General features: G+C 47.6%; 2 protein-coding genes and 2 non-coding genes across 6 annotated transcripts in view; 3 read left to right on the forward strand and 1 right to left on the reverse strand.

The window, feature by feature from the left end:
- Positions 1-2025: 2025 nt before the first annotated feature.
- rpl3 (ribosomal protein L3) lies at positions 2026-6356 on the forward strand. Its single transcript, XM_023796850.2, has 10 exons — positions 2026-2119; positions 2866-3058; positions 3412-3580; positions 3990-4125; positions 4696-4882; positions 4979-5139; positions 5501-5602; positions 5689-5784; positions 5867-5986; positions 6244-6356. Exons 1-10 carry the CDS (start codon positions 2117-2119, stop codon positions 6286-6288), a joined length of 1212 nt encoding a protein of 403 aa, XP_023652618.1. The 5' UTR covers positions 2026-2116; the 3' UTR covers positions 6289-6356.
- Positions 4511-4604, forward strand: LOC111835989 (small nucleolar RNA U83B). Its single transcript, XR_002836321.1, has one exon. It is a non-coding gene; the product is annotated as a small nucleolar RNA U83B (small nucleolar RNA).
- On the forward strand, positions 6040-6170 carry LOC111835988 (small nucleolar RNA SNORA54). The gene has a single exon (XR_002836320.1). It is a non-coding gene; the product is annotated as a small nucleolar RNA SNORA54 (small nucleolar RNA).
- A 7140-nt stretch (positions 6357-13496) lies between the features above and the next one.
- The window catches only part of LOC111835972 (voltage-dependent calcium channel gamma-2 subunit), a 45790-nt gene continuing 35533 nt past the window's right edge, over positions 13497-23753 (reverse strand). Inside the window, exons 3-5 of one of the 3 annotated variants that reach the window (XM_023796821.2) lie at positions 17434-17574; positions 15247-15707; positions 13497-14647 (exon numbers count right to left, since the gene is read on the reverse strand). In XM_023796821.2, coding sequence (XP_023652589.1) covers positions 14609-14647; positions 15247-15707; positions 17434-17574 — 641 coding nt within the window. In that variant the 3' untranslated portion in view covers positions 13497-14608. Of the gene's footprint in view, positions 15708-17433; positions 17575-23753 lie in introns of all 3 variants that reach the window. The other 2 variants (XM_023796819.2, XM_023796820.2) reach the window with 2 other exon arrangements.

The following is a 23753-nucleotide window of genomic DNA, read 5'->3' on the forward strand; positions in this document are numbered from 1 at the left end:
AGACTCAAAGGGGGGGCCCATCCTCCAGGGGCCGGCAGGGAGAGTCAAATACAGTTAAATCTGAAACACAAATGGGGAGCAGGGGGGAGATGACAAGCCGGTGCCAACGCTCCCTCCAATCACCAGGCAGCCAGAAGGCAGGGAGCGGGTCATACATGGAAGATGACTCAGGCAGAACGGTGAGCTGGATGCACGGACGTCATTGGTAGTGGCAGCGTCACATGTTGCAGGGTGTGCTGGACATATTGATAGATTGAGGTCTCCAGGCAGCACCCCCCAGGAGAAGTAGGGGAAATAAATGCAATTAGTCAAAGTAAGGGAGACTATAGGCAGTGCTATAAGGTAGTTGAGTGCAATATGAAGTGCAATGCTCCGGCAGATATGGCTATGGCAGCATAAGTAGGAGGGAGAGGCAGGTGGGAATGCAGACATGGGGAGTCCCTGAAATGTCATCACTCCAATCCCACAAGCAATTGTGAAGCTAGAGTGATAGCACTGTCAATTCAGTTTATCCAAAGCCAATGGCACCGATCCCCACCCAGCTCTACACCTCACACTATAGGTTTAACTGGGAGTGAGAAGCTAGCTAGAGCTAGAACTAGTGTCCCTATAAGCTAAACTAAATAGGTGTGTTTTTAGTCTAGACTTGAATATTGAGAGTGAGCCTGAAACCCGCACATCCGGGGGAAGACCGTTCCACAGCTGAGGAGCTCTGTAGGAGAAAGCTCTGCAGCCTGCCGTAGCTCTTTCTACCCTAGGTACTAACAGATATCCCGCACCTTGAGATCGAAGCAAGCGCGGGGGATTGTATGTGGTCAGCAGATCACTAAGGTATTCTGGTGCAAGGCCATTCAGTGCTTTATAGGTTAACAGTAGTATTTTATAGTCAATCCGAGACTTAACTGGTAACCAATGAAGGGAGGATAAGACGGGTGTGATGTCACGTGTAACTGCAAGCAGCACAGGAAGTAAATACAGACACTGAACATAAAAACAGGTGAGTCAGACTCTGAGAGGTAAATGACATTCTGTAGAAAAGGAGAGGGCTGTGCATTAAAGTGGCCAGAGGTGGAAATTTCAGGTCCAGAAAGTACAAATCCAGACCAAGATTTTGTTTCAACCAACCAGTTGAGTATTCTGTGCTGTGACTCTTTATGCTCAACTGGTTGGTTGAAAGTAAATCATGGTCTGGATTTTTGCTTTCTGGACCTGAAATTGCCACCTCTGAAAGTGGCTAATGCAAGTTGGGGGGGCAGACTGGTGTATTAAACCCTTATTGGTAAATTGTGGCACGGGACGGTTGGGGGGAGCAGGGGGACTGGGGGTCATGTGTTACAGGCATTGTGGGTACTGTGTTTGTGGCTGGCCGGGGCGCTCTCTGTGCTGCTCTTTATGGGACGTGGTTGAGGATGCCAACCACTTTCCTGAGCCCCCACCGGAAGTAGAGGTGCTGCTGTGATTTCCTGGTTAAGGACGAGGTGTCGAGAGTCCAGATGAGGTCATCGCATATGCCATGCAGGGCTCTTTGCTCTCTCCACTGTGGGCCTGGTTGTGTGTGGTCCCCATCGGTCGGCTTGGGTCCTCCTGAAGTCACCAAGCATCTCCTTCAGCCTTTCCTTTATTCCAGTCTGAAAGCAGTAGCACCTCCTCTCCGTACGCTGACTCACCAATGGTGAGTCCAGCACTGTGGTGTCACCAACAAACCCGATAATGTGGTCTGAGCTGCACCTGGAACTACATAATGAGTCTGCAGTGTGAACAGCAGTGGGCTGAAACCAGCCCTAGAGGGGGCCAGTGCTCAGTTTGGAGGTGGATGTGCTGATCCGGACTGCGGCGTCTGTCAGGAAGTCCGGGATCCAGTTATCAGAGGGAGGTGTTAAGGTCCAGCACATTGGTTTAAAAACATTTTTAAACCAATAGAGTATAAGGTTTAATTTGTGAAACAGCGACCACAACTGGCAGTATCAGTAGGTGCACACTAGCCCCTTGCAAGCGGCTACCTCCCACGTGTCAAACATGACGTGTGTGACGTATGGCGTCATGCGTCTGAACGTCCCGTTATAAATAACAAAGACCGCCTACTTGCTCTTTCTCTTTTAGTCGGATTGGAGGCAATATGGTGGGTGCTGATATCGTCTTGTTTTCTCATCTGCAATCCTTTTGAAATTGAAATCATCTTAAAGGATATCGTCCTGTTATCCACATAATAATGTTTATCAGAGTCAAATACGATCAGCTGTGGTTATATTTTTATTTGATTGCGTCTGTTGAATATTAACTTATAGCTACATCTAGTTTCTTTTCCTCGATTCTTAAATTGATTCTTAGCGGTTCCGTTTAGCATGGCTGAGTAGCATTTGTCGTATGTATGCTAATGTGTAATTGCTTAAATTGTTCTGCAGTTTGTGTAAATGGAATATGCTCTCTGTGCCTTTACAACGTGACCAGGCCGTGCGACCTGTCTTGATTTGGGTCTAACCTATTTCACGTGGCAGACTGACTCGGTCTATCTGTAAATGCATCTGGTCGGGTTTGATGACTTTTTGTGTAAGTTTAATAGAAATGGTCAGTGCTGTCGACCTTTGCTGGGTAGTTTACGGATTAGCATAGCCGTCGAGGCCTGCTCTGCGCGGCCAGTACACGGATTACTGTTGTGTATTAAGACGATGTTTTGTATATTCCTAGTCGACAAATCGTATAAATTAACTAATGCCGTAACGCGAAACGGACTTAATGTTCTGAAAATGAGTTTCGGCGGGTCTGTGATGCGTCTCCCACGCGGCGCAGGGACGGAGCCGCAGCGATCACGTGATTCACCGGGTAGCGCCGATGGCTAACGCCGTGTGAAATCTTGTCCCTTTGCAGTCACACCGTAAGTTTTCGGCGCCTCGCCACGGGTCCCTGGGGTTCCTGCCCCGCAAAAGGAGCCGGCGTCACCGTGGCAAGGTCAAGAGCTTCCCCCGCGATGACTCCAGCAAGCCCGTTCACCTCACCGCTTTCCTGGGCTACAAGGCGGGCATGACCCACATCGTGCGCGAGGTCGACAGACCGGGGTCCAGTAAGTACCTGCTGCTGTGCAATTTTTATTCATTGAAATCAGGTATTGAAGTTGTGTGTGTGTGTGTGTGTGTGTGTGTGTGTGTGTGTGTGGTAATTGGGAGGGGATGTAACTGTATACTGAAGGTTCTTTGGGTCTGACAATCAGAATGGTCTGATAGCGGAAGTATCCTGAATATTAATCCATGCTGCTCCTATCCTGTGATGATAATCTCGACGGGCGGACAGATTGGGCCTTAATGCCCTATGCTGAACGTCGAATTCTGAGAATTGTTGCCAGTAACACCTTACCATTGTCAGTCATGGTGGGTCAGTGTCATTTATAGGGCTTTTCCACTTCCCCCCCCCCTTCAGAGGTAAACAAGAAGGAGGTGGTGGAGGCAGTGACGGTGGTGGAGACGCCTCCCATGGTTATCGTGGGTGTTGTGGGGTACGTCCAGACCCCACGCGGCCTGAGGTCGCTGAAGACCATCTTTGCTGAGCACATCAGTGATGAGTGCAAGCGCCGCTTCTACAAGAACTGGTGAGATGGTTATGTCATGTCGCTTGTCCTCACCCCATGAGTACACTGTTAGCTAGTAGCATTAGCCATTCAGGCTCTATGGACCCCCCACTCTGGGGCTTGTGGTTTTTGGCCAGGGCAACGCTGTTCAGGGTTCTGTGCTCAGTGACACTGACCTTGTGGCAATCCCATGGCAGCTCCGCTCGGGCGCCTGGCGTCCTGATGAGCTCCAGGCTCCGCTGGCCGGTGGAAAGGGCTCCCTAGAAGCCGTGCCATGAGCCCAAACCCCCTCGCCTCGGCTGCCTCATGCCCCCTTCACGTGGAGGGAGAGCAGCCGCGCTCAGTCTCTTTCCGCTGGCCCTCCGTGGCCATGAGGGAGCTGTGCCGACCTCTCCCCCTTCCCAAACTGGACCTCCATTCCCAATGCCAGGTACAAGTCCAAGAAGAAGGCCTTCACCAAGTACTGCAAGAAGTGGCAGGATGAAGAGGGCAAGAAGCAGCTGGAGAAGGACTTTGCCTCCATGAAGAAGTACTGCCAGGTCATCCGTGTCATTGCCCACACCCAGGTGAGATGAGTGAAGAGGCCATCTTTACGGGCTGTGTCTGAGTTCAGGGGCTGCATCCTTCAAAGGACTCGTGTAGCCTGTGTAAGCTAACCCTAACCCTTTAAAGGTTTGCACAACTAATCTTGCAATCTTGACAAGACAGTAGTGCATTTCTCAGCTGCATTTGGAGGAGCCTTTGAAATGGGGCGACCTCGTCACGCCGCTGTAATACAATTGGTCTTTGGATTCAGCTTTAGAAGGATGCATCCCCTGATTTCAAACGCAGCTACAGAGCCCTTCTGGAAGCCCCTCGGGTGCTTGCAGGACTTGATGCTCTTGCTAAGCATGTTGTGTGCCCCCCACAGCACCTTGGGGTCCTGGGGGCCACATTTGACTTTGGGGTAGAGGTGTCAGTGATGAGACCACGGAACAATGCGTCAGGCGTGGCGCCCGAATCAGCATGAGGAAACTGTCCATGCTGCCTTCCTTCTGAGAACACGCTCCCTGTTAGACTCGAGTGCTTGTCGAGTGAGCGGGGTGACTCCCAAGCGGCAGTCCCGAGATCACCGGTGACGTCTGCTCTCTCCACAGATGCGCCTGTTGCCCTTGAGGCAGAAGTCGTCCCACCTGATGGAGGTGCAGCTGAACGGAGGTTCCATCTCGGACAAGGTGGACTGGGCCCGGGAGAAGCTGGAGCAGGCAGTGCCTATCAGCAATGTCTTCGGCCAGGATGAGATGATTGATGTCATTGGTGTCACCAAGGGTCACGGTTACAAAGGTGAGTCTCTCAATCTTGTGTGTGACCGCCGATAGTCTGTTGCTTGGAGTAGATTTTCTAGGCAGATACCCTCTCTAACACGTCTAATCCCTAAAGGCGTCACCAGCCGTTGGCACACCAAGAAGCTCCCCCGCAAGACCCACCGTGGTCTGCGCAAGGTGGCCTGTATTGGGGCCTGGCACCCTGCCCGCGTGGCCTTCTCAGTGGCCCGTGCCGGTCAGAAGGGCTACCACCACCGTACCGAGATCAACAAAAAGGTAAGGCTGAGTGACGGGCCTCAGCCTGCTGTTTGGCAGGCCGTGCTATGCATTCTATCCCTGTCGCATTTTCTCTTGAATTGGCACTTTGAGCTGGTCTGCAGTAGAGCTGCATGATGTGCAGTATAACATGCAATGTTGATACTGCTGTGCAAGCCATTGTCATGTTGCAAGGCCCTTGATAGCTGGTTTAAGACGAGTTGGGTTAAAACATTTTTACTGTCAACAAATCTTACTCACGGACAGTGATACTTTTGTGAGAAATCTAGAAAACGGGTTCCTCAAATGTCTTTATGGCCTATAACCTGCCTGGAACATGCCATCCACGGTTTCAACAACATTGTTTGCTAAATCTCTCCAGATTTACAAAATTGGCCAGGGTTACCACACCAAGGATGGCAAGCTGGTGAAGAACAATGCTTCCACAGATTATGACCTCTCCAACAAGAGCATCAACCCACTGGTAAGTAATTTAGTCAAGAAGCAGCAGTAAGCTATTTGTCAGTCGTCATTGTGGTTTGGAGTCTCACCTTAAATCTCCCTTCATAGGGTGGATTTGTTCACTATGGTGAAGTGACCAACGACTTTGTCATGCTGAAGGGTTGTGTTGTTGGGACCAAGAAGAGGGTGCTCACTCTGCGCAAGGTAATGCTTCTCACTCCTTTGCCATCAACGCTGATTGTAAGTGTGCCCTCTACCCTTTACTGAACTCTGTTCCCCTCTTCAGTCCCTTCTGGTGCAGACGAGTCGTCGTGCCCTGGAGAAGATTGACCTCAAGTTCATCGACACAACATCCAAGTTTGGACATGGTCGCTTCCAGACCCTGGAGGAAAAGAAGGCCTTCATGGTAAGTGACCTTGGAGGAGCCTGCCCGTTGAGACCGCTTTGCATTCTGGGGTTCTGCACTGTTCGTAACCTGCTTTCAGACCTTAGTCTGACTTTGGGTTCCATTCCAGTGCTATATAAATCCCAGTGAGGCAGGGGAGTCATGTGTCTTGCACGATCTCCCTGTTCACTCTCTGGGAACATGGTATAACTTATTCTGTGCGTCGGCCTGTTGAGTGTGTAGAGTGAATGTTTGCTTATTCGGCTTTTGTGTTGCAGGGAGTGCTCAAGAAGGACCGCATCGCCAAGGAGGAGACGGCCTGAGATCAGCTTGTGTCCACTTGATTTCTGCTGTTGTGGAGCCTTGCGGCTTAATAAACATTTATCTTGAAGTTTCTCTTGTCAATAAGTACAGAATTTCTTGGTGTGCCAGTCATTGCCAGAAATCTTTGAAGCAAATATGTAGTCTGCAAGTTTGGTCCGTCACATGCTGCTTCCCCTAAATTTATTCTGTTAATACATGTTTGAATAACAGTACTATGCTCTCTGATGGTCAGGGTGCTGTTTTGAAGTTGTCGTACCATAACTAACGCATCAAATACCTTTTGACTGTAAACTTAACCTGCGGGAAAACTGCACAGGCAAGATAATTACTTTCTCTGAAGGTCTAAATCATTCCGAACTGCCATTTTAAAACAACTGCAGTGCTGATTAGAAACCAGATGTTATGGTAGGTTTCGGAACGGTTCGAACTGCTGTGTCAAATTGTTCATCAGTGGCCTTAAGTCAATGACCACTGTTATAAATAACCTTAATGATATGCTGGTGTCTTGACAATTGTTCCACTTTGATTCTTGCTGCTGATAATGCAGGAAAGAGTGAAAAAGAATTTGGGTTCAGAAAGGTGTATCAGATTACAAATGCAAGGCTTTCTGGCCCTGAGTTGCGTGAAATCTTTATAAACTGAGCACTGATTTGTACAGCAATGGCCACCTATAGTGAGCTGTTATTGTTGCTGTTGGTGATACGGCCTGCCACCTTCTCTGAACAATGACGCCCCCCCCCCCCCCAATCACGGTCACATGGTTCTGTTACAAAAACCACTTAAGCCTTTTTTTGGTACCGTGTACGCCCACCTGGTTCTATGTTTCATAGTGAAGGTTTTAAACTAATTCGGTGCTGAAATTATCTTGACGTCCCCGATTCATCTTTCTTTCCTGGGATTCCTGGCGTTCAGTGTGACCTGAAAACCTATGACCTGGAACGGGAGGTACGGCATGATCCGTATGGCTTTGCAGCACATCCAGGAAATAGCCACGTTTGTTGGAAGCCCTTTGTGTTTTAGTGAATGTCAGAGCTTCTGATGGGCAGTTGGCTTTGCAGACCTGGTTGTCCGTGTCATGTCCAACTGTGATTTGATTTTGATGTCACCTTCCAGGTCTCCCCTCGTGCAGCCGTGTAACAGGTGGTGGGTGATTCCTGCAGCTTGTTAACCTCTAAACAGTTTGTGCGAACAGATGGACTTGCGCTTTCCGGTGCAGCTAAACGGGCTGGATTTGTGCCACTTTGGGACACCGTGTTTGAAGGACGACTGCTCCTTAGGGGTAGCCTGAAAGGAATCCAACTGTTCGTCAATGTGCGCCTTGAGATCTTGCCTGCATCAGCGTGATAGGAGGTCGAATGTAATGGGAAGGTCGATAATTTATACAGCAGGCTGCTAATTCACAGTGTTCACAAGGTAGCCGTAAGAAGTGTCTTTGCTGAATATTAAGTTCATTGGCAGTTTGTGGTTGGTGCTTTTGCTGAATGTCATACATGTAATTTTTTCTCAGTCTTGTAATTTGGGTTTATGAAATTGCTGAATTTTTGTTTATTTGCAGTACCAATTGACGCAGACTTGGACCCAGTTAATGCAGAAGTTTAGGTAACGGAGTCAGGGTTTAAGATGAAACACCATGACTCGTAACAGGGAAAGCGCTTATGGACTGTCAATTATCACAAGCCTGCTGTAGCAAGCAGCTTGGATATGTGGATCATTTGCCGCAGCGTCTGTCCATCCCTAAAGTTCAGCCTGTTCTTAAGCACTTGTTTCCTTCAGTTCACTTCAGGAAGATCAGCTGAAAGGTCACAGGATAACAGTTATTCTGCAAATAAACTGGGAGCTAGTGATGAAAGCCTAACTTACAAGAGATTGTTGTGTTGAATATAGGTACATATAAGTATAAAATACTCACCATAACAGGTATTTTCAACAGATTGGTTTGTCTGCTAAATAAATAAAGAGCCTGATTTCTTAACTCTTTTTTAAGTATTTTGTTTACCCTGGGGAGCCTGCATGATCTGCAGTAGGATGAAGGAGGGGATGTGTTACGTTTTATGTGTGTGTCCTGGAGTGATGTGCAGTGATTCTCAAAAGTCCCAGTGTGGCTGCCAACTCTCCTAATTGGATGGATGGATTTATTGTATATCTGAAAGGGGGGATTTGCTTGCCTTCAGCAGGGAATGGGCATTTTCTGCTGCACGTACCAAAGTTTACCCTTGATATCAGTAAAGTGTATCTATTGATATGTGTTTCTCAGTATGAAGTATCCAAGTGAAGACTATAAAACATTGATGAGGAATCTCACGGTCCCCCACCAGTCGGTGAGAGAGGATTGCCTTTAGAGCAGAGCGTATTTCGATTGTTACCCTAGAATTAAGCAAGGAGGTGGGACAAAGGCAAAGGTGTGTCGAACTGCATAGAACAATCCTGACTGATTCCCAGGGGCAAGCCGTGTGGCATCATACCCACAGGGGGCAGTACAGAGCAATTCATTCTTTATGTAATTCACTCCAGCGGTGCCACTCGTGGTAAACAACAGTTCAACTGCTGCTTACATAATTTAACCATTTTGCTCTTTCCATATTGTGGAACCACTAGCAGTAATTAAAGCTCTAATTAGTCTCCTGAATTGGAAGTGGGACAAAGCAGGCCCTGTTCTTTTTCGGTGCTGAAATGTGCTGCCACAAATGCCTGCTAGCTGCTCAGCACACATGAAGGACATAATGGCTGTAGTAGGGAGATCTGAGTATGTTTTAGGCAACACCTGCAGCCACACCGGAGCAAGCATGCTTGGTGGGAGAACCGCAAAGCCAGGCTGGAGTTGGAGGATTCTGCACATCCCACCGAGAACCTGTTTAAGACTGGGCAGATCGTCCCGATCACAGCCATCTAAGGAGCTTGGATGCCCTATTTCTGCTGTCAAACTTCTCCCATCATTGAGTGATTTTTCAGAATCCTGTCAGGCTGGGTGTACAGCTGTGTGTGTGTGGAGGGTTATAGCTCTGGTTGATACATATATATGAAAAGGCCCAGTGTCTGGGTAATAGTAACCATGGTGATCCCCTGGGCCTTTTGGTTTCTGGTTATTGCCAAGATGACCATGGAGGGGGGGGGGGGTGGTGGATCTTCCTTCTGTCCCCAGTTAGCCCAGTCCCTTAACCTGTGTGAGGAACAGATATATGGTGAGGTCATCCTCCAAGCTACAACAAACCCATTGAAAGTCCTGTGTTTATTCTTGAGGTTATTGTGGTACGGTTAGGGGGAAAAAGCCACTATGATGACATAAATGCAGTGTGGAGAATCTGGCAGGTCCTCAGACACATACAAAGTCTGCATAAAATGAAGCAGAACTCTCTAAAACAGACACTACCCCCCCCTCCCCACCCCATTAAAGAGATCTCTGGGTCTGACCCATTGAAATGATATATATGTGGCCCTCAGCAGTGACATTAGCAAAATAACATAGAAGCAGTGGTTCAGTACCAAGTGCTTCGGTGTCCTGTGCTTCGGTGCTGTGTGCTTCGGTGTCCTGTGCTTCGGTACTGTGTGCTTCGGTGTCCTGTGCTTTGGTGCTGTGTGCTTCGGTGACCTGTGCTTCGGTGTCCTGTGATTCGGTGCTGTGTGCTTCGTTGACCTGTGCTTTGGTTCTGTGTGCTTCGGTGTCCTGTGATTCGGTGCTGTGTGCTTTGGTGTCCTGTGCTGTGTGCTTTTGTGTCTTGTGCTTTGGTTCTGTGTACTTCGGTGTCCTGTGCTTTGGTTCTGTGTACTTCGGTGTCCTGTCCTTCGGTGCTGTGTGCTTCGGTGACCTGTGCTTCGGTTCTGTGTGCTTCAGTGTCCTGTGATTCGGTGCTGTGTGCTTCGGTGACCTGTGCTTTGGTGCTGTGTGCTTCAGTGTTGTGTGCTTCAGTGCTGTGTGCTTTGGAATCCTGTCCTTCAGTGTCCTGTCCTTCGGTGCCATGTACTTCGGTGCCACGTGCTTTAGTGCCCTGTGCTTTGGCTCCATGTACTTCAGTGCCCTGTGCTTCGGTGCCCTGTCCTTTGGTGCCCTGTGCTTCAGCACCCTATGCTTCAGTGCCCTGTTATTCTCACTTATGAAGCACCTCCCTAGGTAACAAGCTTCTTCTTCAGGACGGCAAGGACAGGTGGCCAGAGGAAACCCTCACACATCATGCTGGGCTGCAGCTGCTCCTGAAGCATTAGTATTCTGCTCCAGCTCTCATCTCCGGGGTCGTCCTCAGCGCCACAGCTTCTCAGGGGCCTTGCATATACACACCTGTTACCAGCAGGGGGAGTGTGTGCAATTGTTTTCTCCATTCACCCATTGCACTGGTAAGCTCTCTTATACCACGCTCATGGTTTCCTTCTGACACAAATTTCATTGGAAGCAATTCTGTAGGATTTCAGCTGCATGGATTATGACACCTGGTGTCAGGCCTGATTGTAGATCTGATTGTGCATGATAATGCTTTTGAAAATCACTTAAATAATTGTAATTAGAGTTGACAGGTGATTGCATTTGTTGCAATCGCTTGGCGCCTCATTGCTAAAGCTTTGGCAGCATCTTCTCTTAAACATTTATTCTTCATTTCTGAGTGTTCATATCTGTGGACATCAATCGATGAATAAACTATTTTTAAAAGCCTCACATTTTCCAAGGGCACATTTATGTAACTGCTTGGTGGAGAAATGCACAAAAATGTTGCTGCAGTTTGTATTCCGAGCCAGAAGGGGGCAGCATGTTGCTCATCATTTTGCCCACAAGCATCCCACCCCCCTCCACCGATCACACAGCACTGCAGAGAGACATACTAGGCTTTGATCATTACACTGGGAAAAACCTGAGAGTCAGAGATAGAGAGAAAGCTATAGCCAGCTATAGGATTGTTTTCCACAATTATTCAAATATCTATTGTGAATTGCATTATGGTCATCTCATGTTCCTGTCTGTTCTGTTAGATCTTTTGGCGTTTGCCGTCTGATGGTATGCTTGTATCATGCCGCTGGAACGCCTTTGAAAGCAGGCAGAGGAATCCCAGGGGAGAACAGGAACACGGCAAAAGGCAGAAGCGGGCAGCCGCGCTGTGCCATAGCGTGCCGTGCCGTAGCGTGCCGTGCCGTAGCGTGCCGTGCCGTGCCGTAGCGTGCCGTGCCGTACCGTGGCGTGTCCGCCATGAAAGGCAGCACCTCCCAACACTCACTAAGAGCTCGCAAACGCTGACATCATCACAGCCATACGTATTGGACTCCCTCTCTGTCCAATCCTTTATAAAACAAAAGTGTGCAGCATCTGCTCTGGTCTACTACAGCCTCAGTATTTAACATTAATTTACTCATCTGCGTGCGAGTAATGATCTGTGAGCAACTCCTGAATGAGTATGTCGCACTTTGCATTTTTATACATTCAGAGCTGTTTGTTACCAAAGTGCCTGATTTTGTTACACGGGGGGGAGGGACACTTATCTTTCCAAGGGCATTTCTGGTCAGTCTTCACTCTCATTCCTCTGCCCCCCCCACCCCCCCCCCCCCCCTCCATGATCCTCCCCTCCACATCCTGCATGGTGATTTGTAGCTCTGACGGTGTCCTGTCAGCTAGCCCCTAACAGTCAGGGTTAGGGTCCGCTCTGTCAAGGCGTCGATTGGATGTCAGTGATGTCAGTGCTGCCCTGCCCCTCAGCGGCCTCTCTGATGAACCTCCTGGGCAAAAAGAGAGAGAGGTGGAATGGATGAGTGGAAGGATTGAGAGGGGAAACAGGAGAGGACGAGAGATCAAGAGTGTAGGAACGTGAGAAAGAGAGATGGCGGGATTGGGGCGGGTGCACTGCAGGCCCAGAAGAGTCACAGAAGAAGAGAGAGAGAGAGAGAGAGAGAGAACCGTGTATGACAGGAAGGCAAATTAAGGACGAGTGTTTTGCTAAGATGGTGTGAAAACGACTCATTTAACAGGAATGAGCAGCAGCCCAGAGAGACAAACACAAAAATACTATCGGTTATCTAGCCCCGAATTAGTTAAACCGTTACTAACTTTCTGTACAAGTTGTGACCACACTGACACTTGCTGGCGCTGTTCGCACTGCTAACACTTCTCCATGATGTGCGTTGCTCAGGAGCTCTTCACAGGAGCTTGATGAAATCTTCAATATTAATTGTGGACTTTGAGTCTTAGGTTGACTTGGCCGTCTGTATGGTTTCTCAGATCTATACTCATCGTCTCAGTATCCTCTATGTGTCCAAACATTTCTGGCATCAGCTCCACATTGGACCTGTCCTCAGAGAAACGGCGAGATGGGAGTTTTGGGCCAGTGGGCAGGCATCTGATACATGTATGTCACAGAGTTTCCGGATTTCTCGACTCTGAATTTACTTACCCATTAAATTATAGTTCTTAATCTTTACAGGGCAGGATGCATGGAAGGAGAGCTACATCTCAGAGCTCTCGGGTGGCTGTGCCTCGGGGACGCCTCGTTAACGACATCAGCACATTTACAAAGCTAATGAATGTCACCCATGTCCCTGATGTATGTCTCCATTGTCCTGTGTCGACTCCTTGGCTCCCCATAGAAATGGCCCCCAGATGAAAGAGCTTGGTGAGACCCAGTGGGAGATATTCTGGAAACAAAAAAGACGAGGTCGAGATTAAATCCCATTTTTTTCAGAGGCACTACATATTCCACAGCAAGATCTAGTCGGGATGCCATTTTAACCACCGAAACAATGACTATTAAAGACTCCACACTGTTAAATTAATGACTATGCACCCTGCATAGCTGGGAAACATGCACACGCGTTTGAACATGTAACAGCACTCTAGCGTGTGAAAATGCCACCTCTTTCGAACATGAGGCTTTGAGGTTGCTTGTTGTGAACCTTTCGTTTTTACTTTCCACCTGTTTCTGCAAATCCAAGTCAATTTCCTGAAGATCTGGAAAAGAAAAGCTGTGCTGTGCGACAAAGAAATGTGCAGGTATCCGGCCACAAAGCGACAGCTCTTACCTCCCCTAGCGCCGGCTCTCCCGTCTTTGACCTTTCTGAAAGGCTTCATGACCAAAGGATCTCCTGAATGAGATGGGTGTATATCCAACCTGCCATACTTCTCATATAAAAACCACACTGAATGCACAGCTCAGAGAAAACACACAGGAGATGCTTTAAGGAAACATTTTTTTCCAAAAAAAACAATTGTGTATTTAAATGTATTATCTCAGCACAGGGACTTGATTTCATATATTGACAGTAATGTATACAGTGAGCATATCCAAAGGTTTCAGCACTGAACTCTTCTGACAATCAGGCGCAAACCTGTTTCACGGATCGACCTTTGGATAACATTTACAGTGACTGTAACTAGATAGCTGCTGTCAGTTCTCCACTGCCAGAGGTTAGACGCCTCATATTCATAGTTCTTTGTAGGACTCGTATTTAAGGAGACTTAGGGTGCTTTCATCTTTTACACTTAATTAATGCAGACACATTTGCTGAGGTATACAGGTGCAGAAGAAGGTGTCCTTCATGAAGCTGCAGGGCCCATTCCCTCATCGCCTGATGCGTGGGTCCGTTTTCTGAAGATCACCATCTCAGCGCTTCACACTGCACATCAGAGTGCCGAGCAGAATAATGACGACACACAGAGATCTGCGACTGTGGGTCCCCTCCCCCCCCCCGGGGTATTAACATTTATTTGTCAGGGGGATAGGGTAATTCGGTTTTGGCACCTTAAAAAGAGTCCTGTCATTTAAACAGCATACTGAAAAAAAGCCAAGTCAGATTTTAAAATAAAGTACATCTATATTAACACAATGAAGTAAAGCAAATATTTCAAAAAGGTGGCTTTGTGTTATGTTTCGTTCGACTAATCTGGGCAACCCAAACCATACATTTAGAAATCAAATGAAACAAAAATGAGACACACAGTTGTAACATTTTGCATTGTTGCTTTTTGCCCCTAATAATTCTCAATATCTCTTAAAAGTTAATTTCTCAAGAGCAGATTCTTAGCATGCATGTAAATTTCTTTATGTATCAGTCACTCGTTTCTCCTGGTATCTCACTCGTCATTTTCTTCACTCGTCTACTTCTGCTACCTTTTTTCCTTCTCGCCTCTCCTCTTTTCCAGATGTCATTCCAGCTTTTTTTTGTGTCAACCTCCACTTGCCGCTCGCCGTGCATTAGGGGTTCATGATCGGGCTCACAGTCCTGCAGTGATCGAAAATGAAAGAGTACCGGCAGCAGGAAAAGACCAGAATGTTCTTCTAAAAGAACCGATTTCGGATAACATTCTCTGCCTGAGTCTCTGTCTCCTGCTCTTCTCCCCAGAGGAGTCTTTCCTCAACACAGACAGGAGTTGTATTCAGTGTCCTTCAATCTCTTTATTTAATTTATTTATTTTTTGCGTTACCAGAGTCGACGAGAGAGTGAGAGAGAGAAAGAGAGAGAAAGAGAGAGAGAGAGAGATAACAGATTAGGTTACTCCTTTTTGAGTTCCAAGCTGTTATGGTTCACAGTTTTAATGCAAAAAAATAAATCACTCAATCAGTAAATAGGCCATTAAATAAAAGAGATGTGTGTGGGGGGGGCAGGAGGGAGGGGTAGCTTGCAGCCCCATCCACACTGAGCCGAGAGGTGGAAAACTAGAAGCTCTCATTAAATTTACAAGCTGATCTTCTCGTCCCCCAGCTCTGCTCCGAAACAGACACCCCCCACTTTAATCAGCAGCAGCTATGAATAATTCCAGTCCAACCTTTTAATATTTTTTAAGTAACAATAGACGGGGAACATCATGCATTTTAAATCCTTAAAAAACATTTTGGGATTTGTTTTCATGGAGATTCACATTTTCACCACTTGGGGCTGGTCTATACCCCCCTCCCCCCCCGCCCAGGGCTCTCTCATACAGGGGTGGTGCGTCGGTTGGCTGCATTGCTGAGGGACGAGTCTTTCAGGTCCTTCTGGATGCAGTTGTGCACCTGCAGAAAGTTGTGGTCTCTGTCGGAGTTGTAGGTGGCGGTGGGCGTGGTCGCGGGCTTGAGGGCATCCCGGGTGAGCGTGTACATGGAGAGCTCCGTGGACGGCAGCGCGCTGAAGCCCTTGAGGCCCACGGGCGAGGCGTCGCGGGACTGCGAGGGGTCCGTGGAGCGGGAGCTGGAGCGCGAGCGGTTCCGGTAGCGGTAGCGGTAGCTGGGGATGCGCGTGATGGCGGAGGTCTGCAGGTAGTCTGGGGCGTGGACGGCTCCCACCCGCAGCTGTCTGTGCCGGTCGATGAACAGGTGCACGGCCAGCACGCCCACCATCTCAGCCATGATGAAGGACAGCGCTCCGAAGTAGAAGCTCCAGCCGTACGAGTAGCTGTTCTTCTTGGAGTCACTCCGGGAGGGGTCCCCCGCGTTGGCTGATATGTACACGATGATCCCGATGATGTTGCTGAGGCCTGGGTGAGGAGGAGGGGCTCCACTTATTCATTACATCACATCCTGATGCTATCTATCTATCTATCTATCTATCTATCTATCGTAACGCTCTGTGTAGCTGAGAGCAAAAAGCCTGATACATACGGGCTCTATATTAAATGAAAATATTAATATTATCACACGTACGGGACAACAGAGCGGCAACGAGGGCGAGGTTACAGTAACTGGGCTGCCGAGAGCGATTTAGCCGCTAGTGAGATAATTGATAGCAGTCGTCTGTGATGAAATTAGGCAACTACCTGACGGCTGCCTGACCCAGGAGAAGAGCTCCTGGGAGACTGGCCAGAGCGGCCGGAGCAGCCGGTACCGGTTACCGCCGAATGGCCGGCGGGGGTTTACCCCCGTGGGGGCAGCTGAGGGGAAACCCGCCTCCGAGCTTCACGCCCATTCCTGAGGCACAGCGAGGTTTTTTTAAATTTTATTTCTGTAGCCAATTAAAGTGATTTTAAACGCAGCATTTATGTTCATTTAGGCCTGCTGATTGTGGTCTATTGGAAGTATTTCTGTTCGTTCATTCGAAAGGTTTATACTTCAACCGGGTTTGACGTTATACTGGAAATATGACTTGAAAGACACAAGCCCTAAAGTATATATTTAAATCTGTTTGTTTAAACCTGTACAAAGTTTTTGGCATTGAGTTAAATGATCAAGCCCATAATTACATATTTAAGTCATATTTTCATAAATTGCTACACTATTACACCCACAACCATTGGCTGCCGGGGGAGGGGAAGGGGGTGGAGGGCAGTTAGCCACAATATCATTGGACAGGAAACAATGCCATAAGCATTATTAGAAGATTTTTTTCAGGTGGATGTCCTCACTGTGGAGTGAGGCTCTCAGGCTGCGGGAAACCAGAGCGAAACGTCTCTGCCTGGGTAGTGGTGACTTTCAGATGCTGTAAGTTTCCACTGGAAGCTTCAAATGTACCAGATGCTTAAATCAGGGCTTGTGATTGCACAGCAACCAGGGAGACCACAAATTAAGTAACTCTGGTCAAAACGAAAATGAAGGACAAGCTCTATTAATTTCCTGGCATCCTGTCAAGCGGGGACCCCAGCCACGTGCCCTATGCAGCTTAGGGTGGGCTTCAGGGCCCCAAGGTGCTGACCAGGAAGACAGATGGGTGGATCTTTGAGAAGCTTCTTTTTTTTAACATGTAGAGGGGTTCCAGCTGATCCGCGTCACATTTTATAATGTCACGTGTGTCTTTCATTTAGCTGGGCACCAGGAGCCTGTGAAAGTGTGCAGCCACCATGACGGCTTGCTGGGGAAGTATGTCAGGGACGCCATATTTTTAGAGTTTAATCCCAGTGGGTCGCTCTCGGCCCGGCAACTGGATCAGAGAAGAAAGAGGAACAGACGGTCGGCTTCGGATCGCTCGCAGGAGGCGGCCTATCACGGCCTCCGCTGCGCGGCTGCTATTCGCGGAGCGTCCTGCAATTCCTCCATGCGACCGCGCAGGAAAACGCTCGCGGCGGCCTGTGGTTTCATTTTCACGAACATGTATAGCCAACCAACCTGGCCAGAGCTTTATAATTAATGTGGGGGAAACCAGCTTCTCCCCCGTCAACTGCATCTACCTTGCCCTTCCCTCCCCAGATCGTTCCCTTGTTCCTCCACTCGTCCTCCCTCCCTTCGCGATCCCTTTTGTCCCAGCCCCGGCTCCGCGATCACCTTCCCCACCTGCTGACACGAAGAAGATGCCGGCGCTGAGGATGATGTTGTGCCGCGACTTGTAGAACTCGCTGGCTGCTATGCAGAGACCCCCCATGAAGAGGAGGATGACGCTGAGGATGGGGAAGATGCTGGAGGCTCGCACCGCACCTGCGGGGAGAAACACCACCTTCCTTACCCCTCTCTGCGATGCTACGTCTCATGCATGATGGACATGGAGAAGCATTAGAAAAACAACAACCTACAGAGGAAGCTGTAAAGCAACACAACAGCTGAGAGGGTTCAGCCCCCTGGGATTCCTTCAGCTCCTGGCACCTCCTGGCTCTGTCCCTGCTGCTTAACATGGAGATCGGACCCCCCCACACCGACTCCCTGAGCTTCTATTAATCCGGCTACAATTTCACCCACTTCCCCAGACTCCCCCACTACACCCAGTGCTCCCTTCCTCTGCTTACACCAATAGCACATTTCTGCTGACACCGGGGCCACCAGGGGACACGTTGGCAATGGGACACACGCTGTCTGCCCTCTCACTCCTCGTGTCATCGCTTTCATTCCCTATTATTCCTTTTCTCTTTCATTTTCATTCCCAGTGGCAGAGATCTGGGATCTGTTCAAGTTTCCTCCACTGGACTGAAAGAAATAATCCGCGTGAGTTTGGATCCATCCAATCCGTTCCGCTTTTCCCAAGCTGCCGTGCAAGGTCTCATTGTTTCTGACTAAGAGTGATATTAAAATTGAGTTTTTCTCCACAGAGTCTGATTGTTATGAAAAACTCCCATAAATACATTTACCTTTAATAAGTATCCTGTCCTTTGTATTTTTATACTGGATTCCTCACGTTTAAGGCATGGCTGCAGATATGAGGATGCAGGGCACTGCAACTGACCGGAAGGCAAACTTCCACTGTCCTTCTCTCTGTCTCCCTCCCTGGAAGTCATCCAGCCTCTCCGGATGTGGTGGCCAGCTTGTGTTAGGTAGAGCGGTGACAGGCACAGGTCTGATTAAATATTGAAAGGCTCAGGATGTTGGCATGGCTCCCACGAGTCGTTAACCCCGCGGACATCGACGACACCAGTCAGAGAGCATTACCTGAACAGGCAAAGCCGGACTTTCTCATCGGTCAACTTAATTCACCCTGGCAAAAGATGATGGAGCACCGACTTGCTCCCTGAAGGATGGCTGAACACCGCGAGAGCAGCAGCCACAGCACCAGGCAGTCTTACCCCCCCACCTCCCACCCCTGCCCAGCTTCAAAAACCTTTCCTGGTGTTAATGGGACCTTGGGTTTAGGACTTCTGAAGTACAAACATGAACCATTCTTAAAACCCTGTCAGCTTCATTTGGAAGGGATGGAATAGTCATATTACTTCTAACATCGTCAAGATGTTCTCATGTTTATCGCCTCATAGTGGAATAGCGTAAATGAAAGATCTAAAAGTACGCTATGCTAATACTTCAGCCCACATATTTACTCAATAAAGTGGGTTTTCAAGCAAATTTATCACCTTAAGTGTTTCAGTGTATCAACAGCGTGTAGAACCAGATTTAAACCGGTGACAGCTGGATTTCATTAGCGTTTGATATACGTGCTAACAAAATACATAGATATAGACCCTGCAGTGCCCTTTGTCCAGATGTCACCCTAAACGTGAGTGTTTGGAGCCTCTGCCTTCCTCCCTCACTCGGATGAAACTGTCAGTGAACAGGAAGAGAAATGTTTAAATCAAATACTGATATGACAAATATTGGGGTGAATGGAGGAAAACGCCGAAGGGAGCAGCGTTTAGCGGGAGAAGCAGACGTCCAAAGACGTGGAATGCGTCTCGCTGTAGCTCCTAGAGACATTTGATGAAGTCCGCCCTGTAAACTTTGATGTCCAAAAGCAGCACACAAAGCAGTGAACTTCCCCCTGCATCCATATCATACCCGTCTTGAGCTGATTGCCTTTGTAAGAACATAAAACAGGACAATGACCCGCCATTGGCTATCCGGCACCACAAACCCCAAAAAGCATGACATAGTGCTGACATCTCTGTTTTCACATTTGGACCTTCAAAATGAGATATTATACACTTAGCCATGGACACCAGCAGACAAACATCAAAAGGCTGCATCAAAAGGTGCTGAATGCAAGTGTTGGCGTAAAGATTTAAAGTTTCAATCCTTCACCTTGGGTCTAATTATAATCTCCATTCCCAGTGCTGTTTTCCTTCTTTGTGTCACTAAGGGTTGTAAATAAGGATCATATTTAATTATTGTAAAGGCAATTACATTTTTTATCATGTTGATTGTGGAATCTGATTAATGTCCATGGGGCTCTGATTCACACTTGAATGTGAGTGTGATGTTTCAGAGCCTTACAGTAGGGGGCGCTCTACATGCTGTTCTGCCATTTTGGCTGGAGGGGTGCCTTTTAAGACGGCGAACATTGTCTTCATAATGTAAGATGTTCCAGTTTCCTTTTCAACCCCATAATCATTGTTTATTTCTTCATGTTTTGAGTTATTCGGATAATAGCCCTGTTTTATGGAGGTTTTTCTTGTTAAAAACAATCACTTTTACTGTCTTCACACGTGGGTGCATATGCTGCCATTAATACTGCTCAAGGCAGGTGGACAGAGAGAGAAAAGGCCATTGGCGTTTGTCTCATTTAACAGTCCTATGCCAACATGTCACATACCACCACATGACCCAGAAGGATCACAATGGGGTTCATACCATCGTCTTGGAGAGCGGTTGCTGGGTCTCCTGGCTCATATTAAGGGTGATAAGTAATCATCAATCTGCTGGAGCTGGTGCACTAGACTTTTGGACTTTTCATGGCATGTCTTAGAAGAGACGATTCCCCAAGTTGCGCATTCAATCATTTGGACTTTTGTTAGGATGCTGCAGCTGTGAGGGATGCCAGTCTTGGGGTCATTTAACATTACATCACATTCGCTTCTGGTTGGTAAATTAGGCGAATGATCTTGCATGACCTAATGATTCTACTCCAGTGGACCTCAAAACCCAATAAGGTCCCCAGTCAGGGTATTTTGCCATCACCTTCTTAGGTCCTTATTCTTGGTGGTGAGAGTGATGACACGCCTTATGGAAACAAGTGGGGAGCTGGCTGCTTTTCATTCAGCTGGTTTAAATGTACCTTTTCAGGAGTGATAAGCGCAGCAGATCGCCTGAAGGGAGGGTAGGGTCTCCTGCTTATCTGCCCTGGACCGAGGATAGATTACATCATACTAATGGTACGGGCAGTGAAGAAGTTCAGCACTTTCTGGGGGGCACCTCGCTTAGTTTAGACCGGTCACCTCAGGCATGAAGGTTAGGCTGTCCAGAATCCACGTCCTACATGCTCAACAGCTCAAATTTCAAGTCAAACAGCTAAAAGCACTTGTAAGCTCTGCATCATGGCAAGTGTTCTATGATGACCTAAGACGTCCATCGGCTGGGAAAGCCGCCCAACCATGACATACATGTGCTGATGAGAAGCTTTTGAATAAGAAACACTGACTGATCTGTCAACCCTCCTGGACGTCTTACCCTTGAGGCCCATTAGAGTGTGTTATACCTTAAAGCTCTGCTGAAAGATCTTGGAATCTTTGCTCAGAGGACTTGGTTGTCCATTTTTTTCCCCCCCTGGCTTCCCTTGGGAGACCATTTGTGGAGAAAAACAAACTCTTCTGCGGTTACTCGAGAAAAAATGGCAGCCCACTGTCAAGAGAGATGAACGGAACTGGGTGTCTAACCTTCGAGTGGCACGAGACTGAGAGCTGAAGACAGCAAAGTGGGGAAAAAGTGGAGAGATACTGAGAACAGACTGAATGTGTCTCTGTCCATAGAGTACCAAAGGTAATCAATTTCATCTAGTGGATGTGGGCTATTACACAAAGGGGGTTGAACTGTTTGCTCTAAAGGTCGTTGAGATTGTGTTGACCTCACATTAATCACTTGTTTTGGCAGTGCAGGCACTTACATCGTTTACTCCACCTTTCCGGAGGCTGAATTTCGGCGCAGTTAATTTATTTGTCTGTTCTGCTCCAGAAATAACCACAGAGTGGGAGTTCTGCAATTAATTTGTTAACTGTTTATATTTAGTTATTATTTGCCGCTAAAATGAAACTGCAATTCATGGCCGACTCACCCCCTCCAAGCCAAAGACACTCCTTCATCTGTTTCCAGTTTAATTATATGGTATTATATAGTCGCTGACTTTGAGTTGTGAAATCTGACAGTGTAGAAGTGGAAGACGCTAACGAGAGCCCAGTGTTTAATCGCAGCTGTGTAAGGAGATCAGCTGAACTCACAGGGTCCCACTGTACATAAAACAGGATATCGCTTTACCCTAGATATAAATCCAGATCTCCCTGGAAATGTGAGCTGCAGAGATTGCCATAATCAGCTTCCAACCCATATTACAGTGCATTTGGTACATCTGTGATGACAAGTGACCTGGACTGTGATTGGCTTCCCTTAACAAGGGCGGACTGTAGCTACGATTCAAACTGCGCTGGACCAGAGCCAGTGGCATGTTGCACTGCCTTCCTTGTGGTCTAGGTCAGCTGTGCTGCAGGGCTGGGTCACTCGTTTTTGGCCAGCTAATTGAATTAATTCACTCCAGTGAGCTTCCGTGACAGGTCCAATTGCGGAGGCCGGCAGCCAAAATGCTGCTGCCACTCCCCCCGCCCGCCCCCTTATTTTGGGGCCGTTTTGTGCATTACTGCCTTGCTGAGTATTCCAGGGGGCATCTCTTTCAAATGCTGCTTTATGGTCAATCAATCTCTTTCTGACCCTCGTAAGCTAAATATGAAATATTCACCATGAAACAGCTGCAAACATATTGGGGCATGGTGGTCAGTACTAGGTCTGACAATAACCAGTCTGAGTTAAACCAATGAGCCAAATGATAAATAAATCAACCCGCTGTTTCCTAATAATAAACCACACGACTGGGTGAAGACTAAAGGCACTGCCTACTTGCTATCCCTTTTCTCCTGAAATATTAGGCAAGCAGACAAGAAACTGAGGTCACAGTTTTAACCTAGGTGTGGTCCATGGTCACATGGGCACCTTCTGTGGAACTTCAGAATCTTTGCTACTTGCCAGCTGGACTTCTTCAGCAAAACATGTAGTCTGACATTCAGCTTTTTTTTACTAGCCAGGGAATGTTTGGCTTTTTGTAATCCCCCTTCGTTTAAATGACTCCCCTCCGCCCTGCTCCTAGTCCTGCTTTCTCTCTTGAGTACGGTGAGTCAAAAGGCGGCATGAGGCTGATTAGACAGCTGAGGTTAAAAGCCTCCTGAAGGACGTTTGGCAAATGCTGGCTTTGACCCCCAAGCAAATGACATCAGTTTACTTGCGCAGGTATTGTTGTGGGAGTCAATCTGATGGAGTCAGGTTTCATGCTGGGTTTTGGGACATTTTGCGACTCATTATTTGCTTGTTCTCTTAACCAGCCTGCCTACCGTGGGAAGTGATAGACTTCCTCAGCTCGAGATTTGGGTCTGCCAGGTAAGGCTGTTAAACTGACTGTTTTCATAAATCATTCACTCAATAGATAAAAAAAAATTAGATCTAATTAAAAAGAGACCCAATTAGAATGTATTAACATGACAAACATTCTTCAAAACTTTCACAAAGAGAAGGAAATGAATCCTTTACAGATTGCAGTCTTACAAAGAAAATAATTATTAAATGAAGTTGGTCAAAAGGGAAATGTATACAGTCAAAGCCAGGTGAGCAGTATAGGGAATAAGGAACCTCAAAGTCAGGAACACTATCAGCTGTAAAAGTATAGGCTACTTCATGGCCTCCTTGGGTAGCTTATCATTGCTGATAAACATGCTATAGTCCTAGTTCCCAGTCACACTAAGGGGAGTTAAGAATATAACTGGCGTTCTTACTCTTTAAAAGCATGTGGCTTTTCTTGAATGAATGTCATGGGGCGATCAAAAAGGCCCTTAAATGGAAATGTAATGACACAGCTTTACACAGATATTGCATATTTTCCACACTACATAATAGGAGACATATCAGAGTTCAAAAGAGGACAAATTGTGGATGCATGTCTCACTGGTGCATCTGCAACCAGGACAGTAAGTCTTTGTGGTGAATCGAGAGTCACGGTACCCAGGGTAATGTCGACATACCACCACGAAGGACCGACCACATCCAACAGGAGTAACTGTGTGGCAAGAGGAATCTGTCTGAAAGGGATGTCGGGGCACTAACCTGGATTGTATCCAAAACACATAAAACCACAGCTGCCCAACTCACTGCAGAATTAAATCCGCTCCTTGACTCTCCTGTTTCCACCAAAACTGTTTGTCAGGAGC

This window comes from Paramormyrops kingsleyae, chromosome 22 (assembly GCF_048594095.1).
Source record: "Paramormyrops kingsleyae isolate MSU_618 chromosome 22, PKINGS_0.4, whole genome shotgun sequence".
Lineage (NCBI taxonomy): Eukaryota > Metazoa > Chordata > Actinopteri > Osteoglossiformes > Mormyridae > Paramormyrops > Paramormyrops kingsleyae.

Bases quoted from the DNA above. Each gene is read 5' to 3' on its own strand.
- rpl3 (XM_023796850.2), top strand. The intron at 3,059-3,411 runs GTAAGTACCTGC...CCCCCCCTTCAG, and splicing joins GGTCGACAGACCGGGGTCCA to AGGTAAACAAGAAGGAGGTG. The intron at 5,603-5,688 runs GTAAGTAATTTA...CTCCCTTCATAG, and splicing joins ACAAGAGCATCAACCCACTG to GGTGGATTTGTTCACTATGG.